Raw genomic sequence first — 15,120 nt, 5'->3', positions numbered from 1 at the left:
CGGGGGGCGAGCGCCGAGGGCGGCGGTGCCGTCACATCCGGGGCCTGGGGCGGGCGGAGCCGGGGGACGCCGGTGCGGGCCGCGTCTACCCCGCGGCCGGGTGGAGCGGGGGGCTGCGCGGATCGTCTGGGCGCTGGGGGCTCGGCCCCGGGTCCGAGGGGAAATTTGCCAGGCTTGGGGTTTGAGGTGTTGGCTGCGCTCCGAGAGGAAACCGGCCCTATGGAGGCTAATGATGGGGTGCAGGCGGCACTGTGATTAGGATTGTTGTTGTTTGCAGCTGATGAGGCGCTGGTGCTTCCCTCTCGCGCTGCCAGGGACACCGAAGTGTTGGCTGTCCCTGCGCCCCGCGCAGCCGGTAGAGGCACTCGGGACCCTTGGTTACGATGCTCCTCGCCTTTGTTGTAGCGTTCACGGAGGACGGAGGTTAGCCCCTTGAGGGATGAGCCAGGCCCACTGGAAGAGAAAAGTACTTTGAAGGCAAGATAGGAAAAATATGAAAAGGCACCCCGAGACCGTATTTTAAGTGAGAGATGCGCTTCAGCGATTAGAAAGTAAGCGGTGTGGAGGTACTTGTTAAAGGTGTAAATATAAAAACAAATCTGGAAGATATGTGGGGATCAGTAATGGAACTCGACATTTTGGGAGCAACGTTGTGGGAATCTGATTTTAAATTATTAAACTCTTATTAAAATGGTCACGTTTTAAAGTCACTACATGTTCAATTCTGATGCTAACAATTGTGCCTTTAGCAGCTTCTTCGAGAGCTGGACTTAAAACCCATGCTGTGTGTGTCACTAACTCTGGTGTCAGTTTTTGGTGTGTGTGTGTGTGTGTGTGTGTGTGTGTGTGTGTAGAGGTCTGCAGACCCACGGGATAAACCTTTTGCTTTTTCCCAGAGTGTTACTCATTGCTAAAAATGTTAAACGTCATTTCTAGAATAGGATGTTGATTGAGGTGACTACAGCATTTGGGTTCATGTTAAAGGTAAGACGCAGATGGCAGAGATTCTGTTCAGCGGTGCCTTGAGTTACAAGTTCAAATCCTTGAAGTATAGATGTCAGTCTCCTGTGTGGGAGCACTTCCGTAGAGGGTTTACAGAAGCATTGCCTTAGGTAGGTTGTAACAAAGGTGGTGAAAATACTCTTAAGGTTTTCATAATGTGTTTTGTGTCAGGATTCAGATTATGTCTTCTGATATAATATAATGGTCGGGCTTGATATATTCTGTAATTTTTTTTTTAATGTTAGGCTATTGGGATTTCAAGGGTTTTGTTTTTGTTTTTTGCAATAATACAGTTAACATACAACTTACAAATGTAATGGGTTCCAGCTTCAAACGAGGAGATGGATTTCACTGCTGTATTTTAGAGGAGAGAAAAACTGATAAACTGCATAATGTGGCCAAGGCAGGGGAGAGATAAAGGAAAGAATGACCACATTCTTTGGTACTGTGGAAGAACTAGCTTTGGCAGAGGTTGTAAACAGAAGATTGAGAATCTTAAGGTGTGCTTTTTGAGTCTATACAAGTGCCTCCCTCAATGCTAGAAAAAGAGGCAAGAGGGCAAAGATGAGGAAGCTAACTGAATCTGAAGTAGGGCTACGTTGCTTAAAGTCTAGAAAGACAAGTCTTGGAAGTAGAGGTGTATTTGAAGAGCATCCACAAAAAGATGGTAATCGGTGCGATTATTTGAGTGAGAAATGCTAATAAAAATAGAGAGGAAGAATCATAAAGGGAAGTTTGAAGGGATACTAACAGAAGCACACAATATAAGAGCATCTATTTAGAATCTGGTAAATATAAAAAAAAAAAAACAGGTATCAGGTACTAGAGAGGTCAGGGAATATGGTATTGTAGAAAAGGATTAAAACATTTTTTTTCAATGTTTATTCTTGAGAGGGAGACACACACACAGTGCTAGCCAGGGAGAGCAAGAGAGAGAGGAAGACACAGAATCCGAAGCTGATTCCAGGCTCTGAACTGTCAACACAGAGCGGGAAGTGGGACTCAAACCCGCTAACCATGAGATTATGACCTGAGCCGAAATCGGACACTTAACCAACTCCCTTAAAAGGATTTTTGAAATGTCACTGGAAAGCTCATCAAGGAAAATTTCTGGAGAAAATAAGATTGGAGATTGTCGGGGTACCTAGGTGGCTCAGTCAGTCAAGCATCCGACTTTGGCTCAGGTCATGATCTTCTGGTCTTTGAGTTCAAGCCCCAGATGAGGCTCTGTGCTGTCAGCAGAGAGCCTGGAGCCTGCATCCTGATTCTGTGTCTCCTCCTCTCTCTGCCCCTCCCCTGCTGGCACTCTGTGTGTATCTCTCTCTCTCAAAAATAAACATTAAAAAAATTTTTTTTTTAAATTAGAGATTGTCAACAAAACTGGAGAGCATAGTCTACACAAAGATTTACAATTCTGAGATTTTGAAACATTTTAAAACCTTGTGCATTGAAATGTTTTCAAAATAAAGTTGAGTTTAAATGCTGGATTTGTTTTCTTTAACTTGTCATTATAAAAAGCAGAATAAATGTGCAGAAAATGTTTGAGGTAGCTGAAAGTGTACATTTAGTCTAGTAGGTCCCCTCATATCTGGAGGCCAGCTTATGCTGAAAAACCGAGTGTAAGAGAAAAAAATGTATGCAGTACACTCCAAAGACAAGACTCCCATTGGAGCACCTAGCAGGCTCAAATCAGTAGACCCATGTCACTCTCAATCTCAGGGTCTTGAGTTCAAGCCCCATGTTTGGCATAGAGCCTACTTAGAAAAGAATAAACTCCCATTTAGACTGATTTGTTCTATTTTACGTAAACTTCTAGCCGCCTTGGTCACGTGGGTTCTGTGCACACAGAAGGTTAGAAGGTAACTGTAATATTAGGCAAGATACAAGACAGCTGCTAGTGACCTAAAAGATCCAAGAACTGAAAGTTCAGTCTGAGGATTCACCCTTTGAACTGACAGCCTTATAGAATTCAAGAGCCTCCATGCTCAGTTATTGAAGATCATAATTATGATCTTGAATATCAGAAGTTTATTTTCACTACACAGCATTTAGTACTAGATAGGTGGTATATAGTATACTTCAAAAACTCTTCCACTAGGAATAGTTAAAATAATAAAACCTCCGGTGTCTAAAGGGATGTATGTTAGTCGCCTATGCAGAATTCATTTCTGTGGACATGGAATTGCTTTAAATGCTGGATAAATTGTTATTGTATCAAGGAGCCTACTAGCTCAAGAACCAAATGTTCCAAATTTTTGTTGAAAGCGGAATACTTAGGAAAAGACAAGGTACCATCCTACCAATGGAAAATACTTTAAACTTAAATTCTCTATCAGAGTTTATGCAGCAAGCAAGTTCAGCAGGATGTGCTTGAAAATTTCCACTCTACCTCCTCTCCCCACCCTCTGAGTCAAAATGTATTCTTACCTGTTAGAGAAATCTGCCCTGCCTATTACACCTGTCAAGCCTAATTTCTTGAACTTCACATGAAAAGATTGTGCTTTCCTGGGTTTTAGAAACTGAAAAACCAGAAAAAATCTGGAACACTACCAGTTAATGGCAAGAAGCTGAGTGGGAAAAGAATCGTCACATAGGCTCACATTTCTTCTGGGAAACCCAGCAACATTAACATATCCTTGTAATTTTCATATTACTTAGCAGCCAGTGAAATGCGTACTAGTGTATAGACTTGAGGAAGGTATAATTATTGTGATGGTATCTCCCACATTCCATTCTCTCTGCTCTGCCTAACTCTTCTACCAACAATTTTTGTCCTCTGATGGAGGAATAGGAAATCCATGTACAAAAGTTAAAGCACACATTTTTTAAAAGCTTTAATTTTCTTTCTTTTTTAAAACTGAGGGTCAACATAAAATGGTAGGCAAGAGTGTAGGTTCTGACATTAGACTACCTGGATTCAAATCCTATCTTTGTCTTCTATTAACTGTTGGTGACTTTGGAAAAGTTACTTTATCTCTGTGTTTGATCAGCATCATTGGAGGCTCATTAAAACACTGATGGCTAGGCCCCCATGTGCAGAGTTTGTAATTCAGTAGGTCTGGGCTGGGACCTGAGATTCTGCATTTCTAACCAGCGTCCAGGAGATGCTATTGTTAGTGACCTGCGGAACCACACTTTGAGAACCACTGCTCTAGAGCAGGGATTTTTAACTTTAACATTACTTACATTTGGGGCTGGATAATTCTTTGTTGTGGACAGTACCCTGTTTATTTGAAAGTAGCATCCCTGGCCTCTACCTACAAGATGCCAATGGCACCCACTAATTTGTTAAAAACAAGAATGTCTCATAGGGAGCAAAATCACCTGTGGTTGAGCACTGCGGTTCTAGAGATACTAATTCCAGGTGATTTCATGTTTTACTTTTCTCATGCTTTTGTTGAGGAGGGTGAGGTGGAGGTTGGATAGTGTTAATACAGCTTTTTGGAACTGAGAGAGAGATTATGACCTTTCCCATAGAATTTCACATCTTAATGCTTTTAGGTGTAATTATCTTTAAATTTTACTGTACTGCTATCCCAAAATATGCTGTAGATGTTAACTCAGAGGTTATGAGAACTGGTAGAGGAGAGATTATTTTTTAAATTAAAGTACAATTCACATACCATAAAATTCATTCTTTTAAAATGTGCAGTTCAGTGGTTTGTAGTATGATGACCAGGTTGTGTAGCTATCACCACTATCTGATTCCAAGAACATTTTCATCATCCCAAAGGAAACTCCATAAAAACGGATTTTCTTTGGGACTTGCTCTACTTTATCTCAGAGCAGAGATGAACATCATCTACCCTCATGATCAATTATTTACCTCAAGACCCAGTACAGAGAAAGCCACATTTAAAAAATCAGGATGAAGATAGTTTTTTCTAAATCCCAAGACAGAAACAGAATTTTAAAACTAAATTATTTAAGAAGAATTATTAAAAAATTAAAGAATTATTGAAGAATTGCGTGCTTTATTGAGTTTTTTCTTCTGATTGGCCAGAGGCAGTTTTTTAATCTGCTTTGGATTAGAAGGATTCAAATGCCCAGTGCCCCACCACATAAGAATTATTTGGTAAGCTTGTTAAAAGTAGATTCCTAGACTTCTGCAACTTCCCAGATGATTCTGATGTATACCAGGTTTGGGAATCACTGCTTGTAAGTTTAAAATACCTAATGTGCATTCATTTTCTCATATATTCTTTTAGCAGCACATCTCCCTCTAATGTATTTTTCCCAATTGCTAGGTTGAAAAACTCATAATAAGAGAAGTAAAGTAGCACACCCAGGTTCACACAGCAAATTAGGGGCAAAGCTGGGGATAGAATTAGTTTATTACATTCAAAACATACTGAGGGCTTGTTCTGTATCAGACATTGTACTAAGATTAGTGAGAGAGATGAATGAGATGTGGTTGTCACTGCTGCTTTTTCATTCTAAACAAACCTACAGGAAAGATTGATGTATCAACTGTAAAATGAAAGGTGCTTATCTCTTTAAACTACATTGTTGTTACCATATTACCATTGAAGAGCCAACTAGAGATAGTATGGAGTAAACTTTAATCTCAGTTCCTGCAGAGGTATTTATTTGTTCCATTTATTCATCTACTAATTATTTATTGAACCCCTGGTAGGGGGTTATGTCCGGGAATGACTTTGGGACTTGAGGTTAGTGTCCGGGAATGACTTTTCATTGCTTCTCCCAAATGGATATCTAGATAAAATACACTTGCCATATGCTTTAAGGTAATTCCCTTAGTTTTTGTCACCATAACCACCACTGCCCACAAGACTCTCCTATATAGAAAATATGGAAAAGCTACTGACTGCACTTGTCAGCCTTTTTATTTTTTAAAGGTTTGATAGATGATACAGTACAAAGAAGTAGACACTCATCTTCTGTTAGCAAGAGACTAAATTACTAGACTATTTGTTAAGGGCAGTTTGTCAATATTTATCAAAAACCTTAAAATGTGCATACACTTTGACTAGTAATTTCACTTCTGAGAATGTAACCCAGTAAATAAAAATGTGTGAGAAGAACTGTTATTCCCAGTATTTCCATTGTCACTACTTAGTTTGATCTCATCGGTGTTCATAATGTAAACTTACTAAAATAAGTCTCTGTGCCTGCCTCTTTCCCTCCAATCCTTTCTTCATACTGCAGCCAGTGTGGTTTTTATGCAGTGCAAATCTCATTTCCTTCTTGGGGTCCTTTGCTTACTCCCCATTATTCTTAGGATAAAGTCCTAACATGGCTTACGAGGTTTTGTACAATAACGCTTCCTTCTTTAGCCCCATCTTTCACCATTATACTCTTTTCCTTGTTCCATCTCTTCCTCCTATTCTTGCCCCCCATCCCATGGTAAGCAAACGTTTTTCATTCCTAGACTGCATCCCACTCTCACTTCTAATCTTTGTGTTGCTCTTTCTTTTTGCTAACTTATAAACTGCAAGAGCATGGCCTACCTCTGTCTTTCCTCAGTGATTTTTTTTTTTTTAAGTCTTGGTTGCACTATTGGGTATAATCATTGTTGGCTTGGCTGTATTATCTTACTCGTGGAAATACTTTCTATTTCTCAGCCTTGTCATGTTGACTAGTACAAAGTTAGTTTTTGGGTTTTTTTTTGCAAATTTCTAATTCAGAATACATTTTTTTGAGAGAGAGAGCACGCCTGCGCACATGCACACAAGTGTGGGGAAGAGGGAGAGGGAGAGGGAGGGATAGAGAGAATCCCAAGCAGTCTCCACTCCCAGCAAGGGAATGAGATCTCACAACTGTGAGATCATGACCTGAGCTGAAATCAAGAGTCACTTAGTCAACTTAGCCACCCAGGCGCCCCTAATTCAGAATACATTTAAATTCAAAAGTAATTGAGGAGACAAAACATAAGAGACTTAAATATGGAGAACAAATAGAGGGTTACTGTAGGGGTTGTGGGAGGGGTGATGGGCTAAATGCATAAGGCGCATTAAGGAATCTACTCCTGAAATCATTGTTGCACTATATGCTAACTTGGATGTAACTTTAAAAAAATAAATAAATAAAAATTAATTGAATATTTAACCTACTGCAGTGAATGTAACTTCTACTAAATAAATAAAAATTAATTGAATATTTAACCTACTGCAGTGAATGTAACTTCTACATCTGTATAAAGATATTTTGGTTTTAAGTAAAAGAAGTCTCAACTTGGCAAGGCTTAAACAAATTTATCTCATATGCTTTGAGACTTCAACAGTTTTTAATTCAGTGGCTCAGTTTTGGCCTCAGGGACATAGTTCTTTGTATCCTTCTTCTGTCATACACTGCATTGGCCTCATCGTAAAATGGATTCCATTAAGAGCCAAGATGACTGCTTGTGACCATTGAGTCAACATACATGTTCACATCAAGAGGAGATTGGCTTTGGGGTTCCTGACTGGCTCAGTCAGTAAAGCATGTGACTCTTGATCTTGGGGTTATAAGTTCGAGCCCCATGTTAGGTGTAGAGATTACTTAATTTAATTTAATTTAATTTAATTTAATTTAATAGATTAAAAAAATAGATAGATTAAAAAACCACTAAATTTAGTTTAATTTAAAAAGAGGAGATTGGCTTTTCTTTCCCAAAAGCTCAAGTAAGCTCTTTGGTTCAGATTGCCTTTGCCCTGTCAATCTCAGAGTCTGTCACTGGTAGAGGAGATGAAGATATCAGGACTTGCTTAGATTGATTATCTGTGATGAGAATGAGTGCTGGGAAGTCACCAAGTGCCCAGCACAATTTCTTTCCTACCCAAGGGAAAAAATTACAGTAAGAACCTGCAGGAAATTTCCCACAAGGGAAAATGTTTCCAACTCTTCCACTTTTTAAAATTTATTCCTACTCCCAAGGTGAGATAATCACAAAAATAAGCTAAGAAATCTTCTGTGTAGTTCATCATGGAATCCACCGAACTCAACTCCCCCACCCCTCCCTTTTTTTTTTTTTTTCCAGATCCAGACATTTAACGTGGATGCACCATGCCAGACCGTAGAAGATTTAACGAATGGGGTTGTGATGGCCCAGGTTCTTCAAAAAATGTAAGAATAAATTGCTTTGTCTTTTTGTATGTTCTTATATGTGAATATTTATTAGATTGAAAATATGGACAAAAAATAAAGGGTTCATATGAAACGTGTGTTGGATGTAGAATAAGAACTGTGTCGGTGAAAATTTTGATGGCATGTACTCGTTTAGGTACAGATTGACTGGCTGAAAGTTCAGTTAGGGCTTTAATTGTTATAACACTCCAGTAGTTTTAGCAGAATTATTTGCTCTTGTGTTTTTCAGCATAAGCTTGGCAGAAATTTTCATGTTAGTGATGAGATTTTCTCATTGTATCACAATCTAGAGACTTAATCCCTCTAAAGGATTTTGCTCAAATGTTATCAGTGAGGCCTTCTCTGACCGCTCATATAAAATAAGTGACAACCATTCCCTTTTAACCTTTTGTGTTCTTTGAAGTATGTAAGACCATCTTATATACCACGCATTCATTTGTTTTATGCTGCTTCCTCCACATCCGTGTACACACAGACACACACACACACACACACACACTCACACACAGTGTAAGCTCCACACAGAGGCAGGGAATTTGTTTTGTTCACAGTTGTATCCTAGCACAGTGTTTGGTTTTTGGTTGAATCATATGAAAATGCCCTATGTAGGTCACAAATACCATAAGTTTTTCAAGATTCAGTTTGCATCATGGGTACTCATGTCTACTGAATGACTGAAAGAAGGACATACTTGTTTGGGATATACAAAACATACCTGATTCTTTCCTTCTAAGTACTTGAAAACATAGTAGTTGTAAAACTGATGTTGTATGGCTATCTTCAACTTTTGATCTGGGAAATTTTCAAATAAATCATAACATGTAAATTTAAAAAATCATTAGGTTTGATGTGATTTGAGAGAGATACTTTTTTTTAAAATTTTGTTTATTATTGAGAGAGAGTGAGTGAGAGAGTGCACACAAGCGAGCAGGGGAGGGGCAGAAAGAGGGGGAAACACAGAATCTGAACAGACTCCAGGCTCTGAGCTGTCAGCACAGGGCCCGAAGCAGTGCTTGAACTCATGAACTGTGCCGAAGTCAGACCTCTACTGACTGAGCCACCCAGGTGCCCCATAGGGAGATACTTTTGTCTTTGAAGCACTGAGCACTTTGAGGCCTCATGATATTAGAGATTTGCATATCAATAAATGGGATTTCCTGCAGTTGTGTTAAGAATTAATATCATCAGTAAATGAATTTTTGCTGTTGTTCACTTTGCAGTGGACTATGTAGAGTTGCCCATCTGAAAAGCAGTTCAGATGCCTGCATTTCAGAGAATCTATCAGTGTGCCTTTAGTACTGGGGACTCATGCTTGAAAACTAGCTTGCTGTCACTTTCTTCCAGAACTACGTGGCACATCTCTCCAGATACATAGGCGCATAGACTTCTTGATGGAGTGTGAGAAGGCTCATTTGAAACCTTGGATCAGGCTTGGTTTTAGCACTCTGAGAAGAGTGAGCTTGTGATTTTCATGGTCACTTCTGAGTGATGCCCTAATAAGTTTTAGAAGTTGAATGGTCTAGAGAGTTTCAATGAAGCTAAGCTTTCCAAGTATATGTCACTAAATGGATTTTTTGTTTAAGTTAATTAGGGTAGGATTTCTGTCACTGCAGAAACCAGAAGGACTGTATGTGTATATTGTTTTGCCAAACCAAGATCATAACATACAGTATTTTAATTTACCAAAGTCTTGTAGGCATATTTTTCATCAGTACTTAGTTTTTTTTTTTTTTTTTTTTTTACCTTTTTCCCACAAAATGCCTTCCTTTTTTCCTATTGTTGTGGTATAACATACACAGAAAAGCATAATAAAAAAAGTGAATTTGTGTACGTACATGTTGTATGTATTTGTGTGTGTATACACATCTAAGTAACCACCACCCAGATGGTTCCCTCATGACCCGTCCTAATCAATAACCCTTGCCCCCAGATAGTCATGATTGTGACATCTACACCACTAATTAGTTTTCTCTGTTCTTGGGCATCTTATAAATGGAATCATACAGTATGTACTCTTGTGTCTGACTTCTTTCACTCAACATAATGGCTGAGATTCATTCATATTGTTGCATGTTATTTATTTTTAATAACTGTATAATATGTATGATTTCAAGGAAGTTCAGTTCCTCCTTGTCCCTGTGGTATTTATTGAATGGCTACTTTGTGTCCAGCACTGGTGATACAAGGGTAAGCTACAACCCACAGGGCAGGTACCTTCAGAGAATTTATAGCCTTAGGAAAAACAGAGTTTAAATAACTATGAAAACAAAATTGCTATTATAACCAGTGCTCCCGGGCAAAAATACACAATGTTATGAAAGTTTGTAAAGAGGCTTATTTAACTTAATCAAAGAAGATGCAAACATTTACCTGAATAAAGAAATTAAATCTGCAAGATGATTGGTAACAGATTTCTTAGCATGTGGAAGAGCATACACTGAGGCCTCATAGGCTGATGGAGCATGGTGAACACCACCACGGAGAGAGGGTTTGAGTGATTAAAGCAGAGACAGGGGAGCATGTTACAAAATGAGATTGGAAGGATAGATGTTGCCAGATCACATAGGGCCTCATGTCTTTATTCCAAGGGCTGTGAAAAGCAATTGAGGGATTTGGGGTCAGGGAAGGGTTAACAGTCAGATTTACATTTTTTAAAACTTTAAAAAAAAAATTATAGTTAGTTAACGTAGTGTTATATTTGTTTCAGGTGTACAGTATAGTAATTCAGTACTTCTGTACATCTGGTGCTCATCACAACTGCACTCCTTAATCCCCATCACCTATTTAACCCATTTCACTCCTCCCCTCTGGTAGCCATCAGTTTGTTCTTTATAGTTAAGTCTCTTTTTTTCCCTTTTTCTCTTTTTTTTTTTTTTTTTTGGTGCCTTTGCTGGTTTGTTTTGTTTCTTAAATTCCACACATAAGTGAAATCATGTGGTAGTTGTCTTTCTCTGGCTTATTTCTCTTGGCATAATACACTTCAGTTCCATCCATATTGTTGCAGATAATAAGATTTCATAATTTTTTGTGGCTGAGTAATATTCCACTGTGTGTGTGTGTGTGTGTGTGTGTGTGTGTGTGTGTGTGTGTATCTCAATGTGCACCATATTGTCTTTATCCATTCAGTGGATATTGGGTTGCTTCCAAGTCTGGGCTATTGTAGATAATGCTGCTATAAACATTGGGTGCATGTATCCCTTTGCATTAGTATTTTTGTATTCTTTGGGTAAACACCAGTAGTGTGATTGCTAGATCATAGGGTGGTTTTTTTTTTTTTTTTAATTTTTTTTAACATTTATTTATTTTTGAAAGAGAGAATGTGAGCGGGAGAGGGGGCAGAGAGAGAGAGAAAGAGAGAGACACAGAATCCGAAGCAGGCTCCAGGCTCTGTGCTGCCAGCACAGAGCCCAAAGTGGGGCTAGAACTCATGAACCACGAGATCATGACCTAAGCTGAAGTCAGAGTATCAACCAGCTGAGCCACCCAGGCACCCCAGGGTGTTCTATTTTTAACTTTTTGAGGAATCTCCGTATTGTTTTCCAAGAGTGGCTGCACCGGTTTTCTTTCTTTTTTAAAATTTTTATTTATTTATTTTAATTTTTTTTTTCTTAGAGAGAGTGCATGCAAGAAGGGGAGAGGGACACAGAGAGAGAATCAGGCTCAGCATGGAGACTAATGCAGGGCTCAATCCCACAATCCTGTGATCATGACCTGAGCTGAAATCAAGAGTCGGACACTCAACTGACTGAACTACCCAGGAGCTCCTCTCTTTCTTTCTTTCTTTTTTTTTTAATGTTTATTTTTGAGAGAGAGTGAGAACAAGGGAGAGAGAGAAAGAATGAGTGGGGGAGCAGCAGACAGAGAGGGAGACATAGAATCTGAAGCAGGCTCTAGGCTCTGAGCTGTCTGCCCAGAGCCCAATGTGGGGCTTAAACCACGAACCTCAAGATTATGACCTGAACCAAAGTTGGACACTTAACCAACTGAGCCACCCAGATGGCCCTCGTTTTTTTTTTTTTTTAAGGTTTTATTTGAATTCTAGTCAGATTTACATCTTGAAAATATTCTGCAGGTGTAGAATAAATTAGAAGAGGCCATAATGATGAGGGATGATCAATTGGAAAGAAATTTGTAGTAAGTCAGAAGGGAGATTATGGTACTTTGGATTAGAAGGTAGTGAAGGAGATGAAGACAAGTGGGTGAACTCAAAATAGTAGAGAAAGCCAAATGTTGATGATTGGTATGGGAGGTATCAAAATTGACTTTTAAGTTTCTAACTTAAGCAAATACATAGAAGAAGGTGCAAGTGACTGATGTGGGAACGTTGAAGGGTGATCTGCTATGGAGGAGTGCTGGATGTATCATGAGTTTAGTTTGGGGGACACTGACTTTGGTGTTGAGACATAAGAGAAAATGCCAAGTTCGCAATAGATCACATAGATCGAGAGGGTAGAAGAGAAGTCCAGAATCAATTTGGCTATCTCTTATTGAAGACATTATTGTGGATTAAGTCACTTGGGGAATAGTACAGCATAAGAAGAAAATATGTGTAGCCTGTGCCTTGAAGAACTTTGACATTTAATTCTTGGTTGGAACCTCAAACGGCAGAAGTGCCAGGGAGGTATGAGGAAAGCCAAAAAGGTGGGTGCCAGGCAGAGAGTTGCATTGCAAATTGCAAATCTTTTCATTTTATCTGAGCTGGTAAGTGAAAAACTGTATCTTTCTGTAGTTTAAGTAGAAATTTTAGCAAATATAAATGGATGTAAGTATGTTTCTTGTTACTGTAATTTTTTTCTTTTTTTAGTCTTTTAAATCATTTCCTATTAATCTGCTTTCCAGCTTCTAAAATTTTGTTGCTGTTGTCTTCTTTCTCTTTTTTTGTCCATATAGGTTCATGTCCCCCCTCTTTAAAAGACACGTTTTTTTTTAAGAAAAGTTTTGGTTTAACAGCAAAATTGAGTGGAAAAGAATTTCCAAATGGGATGATGAAAAAGTTCTGGGGATGGATGTTAGTGATGGTTGTACAACAATGTGAGTGCACTTGATACCACTGAACCACACACTTTAAATAGTTTACATGACAAATTTTATGTATATTTTACTACTTTAAAAGAAGTTTTTACAGATTGAGAGAAAAGTATGGCAAATTCCCACATACTTCTTGCCCCACTATACACAGAGCTTCCCCCACTATCAGCATCCCATACCAGAGTGCTACATGTGTTGCAATTGATGATCCTATGCTGACACATCATTATCACCCAAAGTCCCTAATTTATTTATTTTCTATTTTTTTATTAAAAAAAAATTTTTTTTATGTTTGTTTATTTTTGAGAGACAGAGAGACAGACTGTGAGCTGGGGAAGGGCAGAAGGGAGAGGGAGACAGAATCCAAAGCAGGCTCCAGGCTCTGAGCTGTGAGCACAGAGCCCGATGTGGGGCTCAAATTCATGGACCATGAGATCATGACATGAGCTGAAGTTGGCTGACTGAGCCACCCAGGTGCCCCCAAATTTATTTTAAGTTTCTTAATTTCTTTTATAAATTTATAGTGTGAGCAAGGGAGGGGCAGAGAGAGAGGGAGAGAGAGAATCCCAAGCAGGCTCCAAGCTGTCAGCACAGAGCCCCGATACAGGGCTTGATCTCACCACCATGAGATCATGACCTGAGCCAATATCAAGAGTTGGTTGCTTAACCAATTGAGCCACCCAGGCACCCCTAAAGTCCCTAATTTACATTAAAGTTCACTGTAGATACGTGTAGATACAGAGGAGTTTTACTGTCCTAAAAATCCCTTTTGCTGCACCTAGTCATCCCTCCTTCCCCCTAGACAGACTCCCAGCAACCCCTGATCATTTTTACTGTCTCCATAGTTTTGCCTGTTCCAGAGTGTCAGGTAATTGGAATCATAATCATATGTAGTCTTTTCAGATTGGCTTCTTTCACGTAGCAATATTGCCTTTAAGATTTCTCCCTGTGACTTGATAGCTCATTTCTTTCTAGTACTTCCCTCCCCTTTTCTGCAGCTTCATTGAGATGAAATTGACATATAGTAAATTGCACATTTTTAAAGTATAGCATTTGTTAAATTTTCACCTAAGTAGATACCTGTGAAACTATCACCACAGTCAAGATAATGAATGTGTCAATCACTCCAAAAAGTTTTTCAGTCCCTCCTTTTTCCACCCCTCTCCCATCTCTAGGCAACCACTGATTTGCTTTCCGTCACTATAGATTAATTAGCAATTTCTAGAAATTTATATACATGGACTCACACAATATATTCTCTTATTTGAGGGAGAAGGTATGGCTTCTTTCATGCAATATAATTATTTTAAAATTCATTCATATTATTGCCTGTAATAGTTCATACATATTTCATTGTATGGATATACCATGATCTGTTCATCCATTCATCTGCTGATGAACATGTGGGTTATTTTAGTTTAGGACTGTTACAAATAAAGCAGCTCTGAACATTAGTGTACAAATCTTTGTATGGAAATATGCTTTCATTTCCCTCAAGTAAAATCCCGCCTAAGAGTGGAATGGCTGGAACATATGGTTAAGTGTGTTTAATATATATTTTTTTACATGAAATTTATTGTCAAATTGGTTTCCATACAACACCCAGTGCTCATCCCACCAGGTGCCCTCCTCAGTGCCCATCACCCACTTTCCCCTCCCTCCCACCCCCCATCAATCCTCAGTTTGTTCTCAGTTTTTAAGAGTCTCTTATGTTTTGGCTCCCTCTCTAACTAAGTGTGTGTTTAATATTTAAGAAACTGCCAAAGTGTTTCCATAGTGGATGTGCCATTTGTGGTCCCACAAGCAGTGTATGAATGTTCCTATTGCACCACAGTTTCACCATCACTTGTAAGGTCAGTGTTTTGTGGGGTGTTTTTTAAGATTTTATTTTTAAGTAATTACTATAATCACTAATGATGTCGAGCATCATTTCAGGCCATCTGTATATCTTTTTTGGTGAATGGTTTCCCGTAATCTTTTGCCTGTTGTTTATTTAGATTGTTT

General features: G+C 38.9%; 1 protein-coding gene across 7 annotated transcripts in view; it reads left to right on the top strand.

Moving 5' to 3' along the window:
- Window positions 1-15,120, top strand: part of HOOK3 (hook microtubule tethering protein 3) — a 116,230-nt gene that overhangs the window by 394 nt on the left and 100,716 nt on the right. For 3 of the 7 annotated variants that reach the window (XM_045458674.1, XM_045458685.1, XM_045458730.1), the window contains exons 2-3: window positions 7,982-8,067; window positions 14,871-14,969. In XM_045458674.1, coding sequence (XP_045314630.1) covers window positions 7,982-8,067; window positions 14,871-14,969 — 185 coding nt within the window. Of the gene's footprint in view, window positions 1-175; window positions 552-7,981; window positions 8,068-14,870; window positions 14,970-15,120 lie in introns of those variants that run through there. The other 4 variants (XM_045458704.1, XM_045458695.1, XM_045458716.1 and 1 more) reach the window with 3 other exon arrangements.

Source organism: Leopardus geoffroyi, chromosome B1 (genome assembly GCF_018350155.1).
Source record: "Leopardus geoffroyi isolate Oge1 chromosome B1, O.geoffroyi_Oge1_pat1.0, whole genome shotgun sequence".
NCBI lineage: Eukaryota > Metazoa > Chordata > Mammalia > Carnivora > Felidae > Leopardus > Leopardus geoffroyi.
Note: the sequence above shows the minus strand (reverse complement) of the source record. Positions and strands in the feature narration are given on the sequence as shown.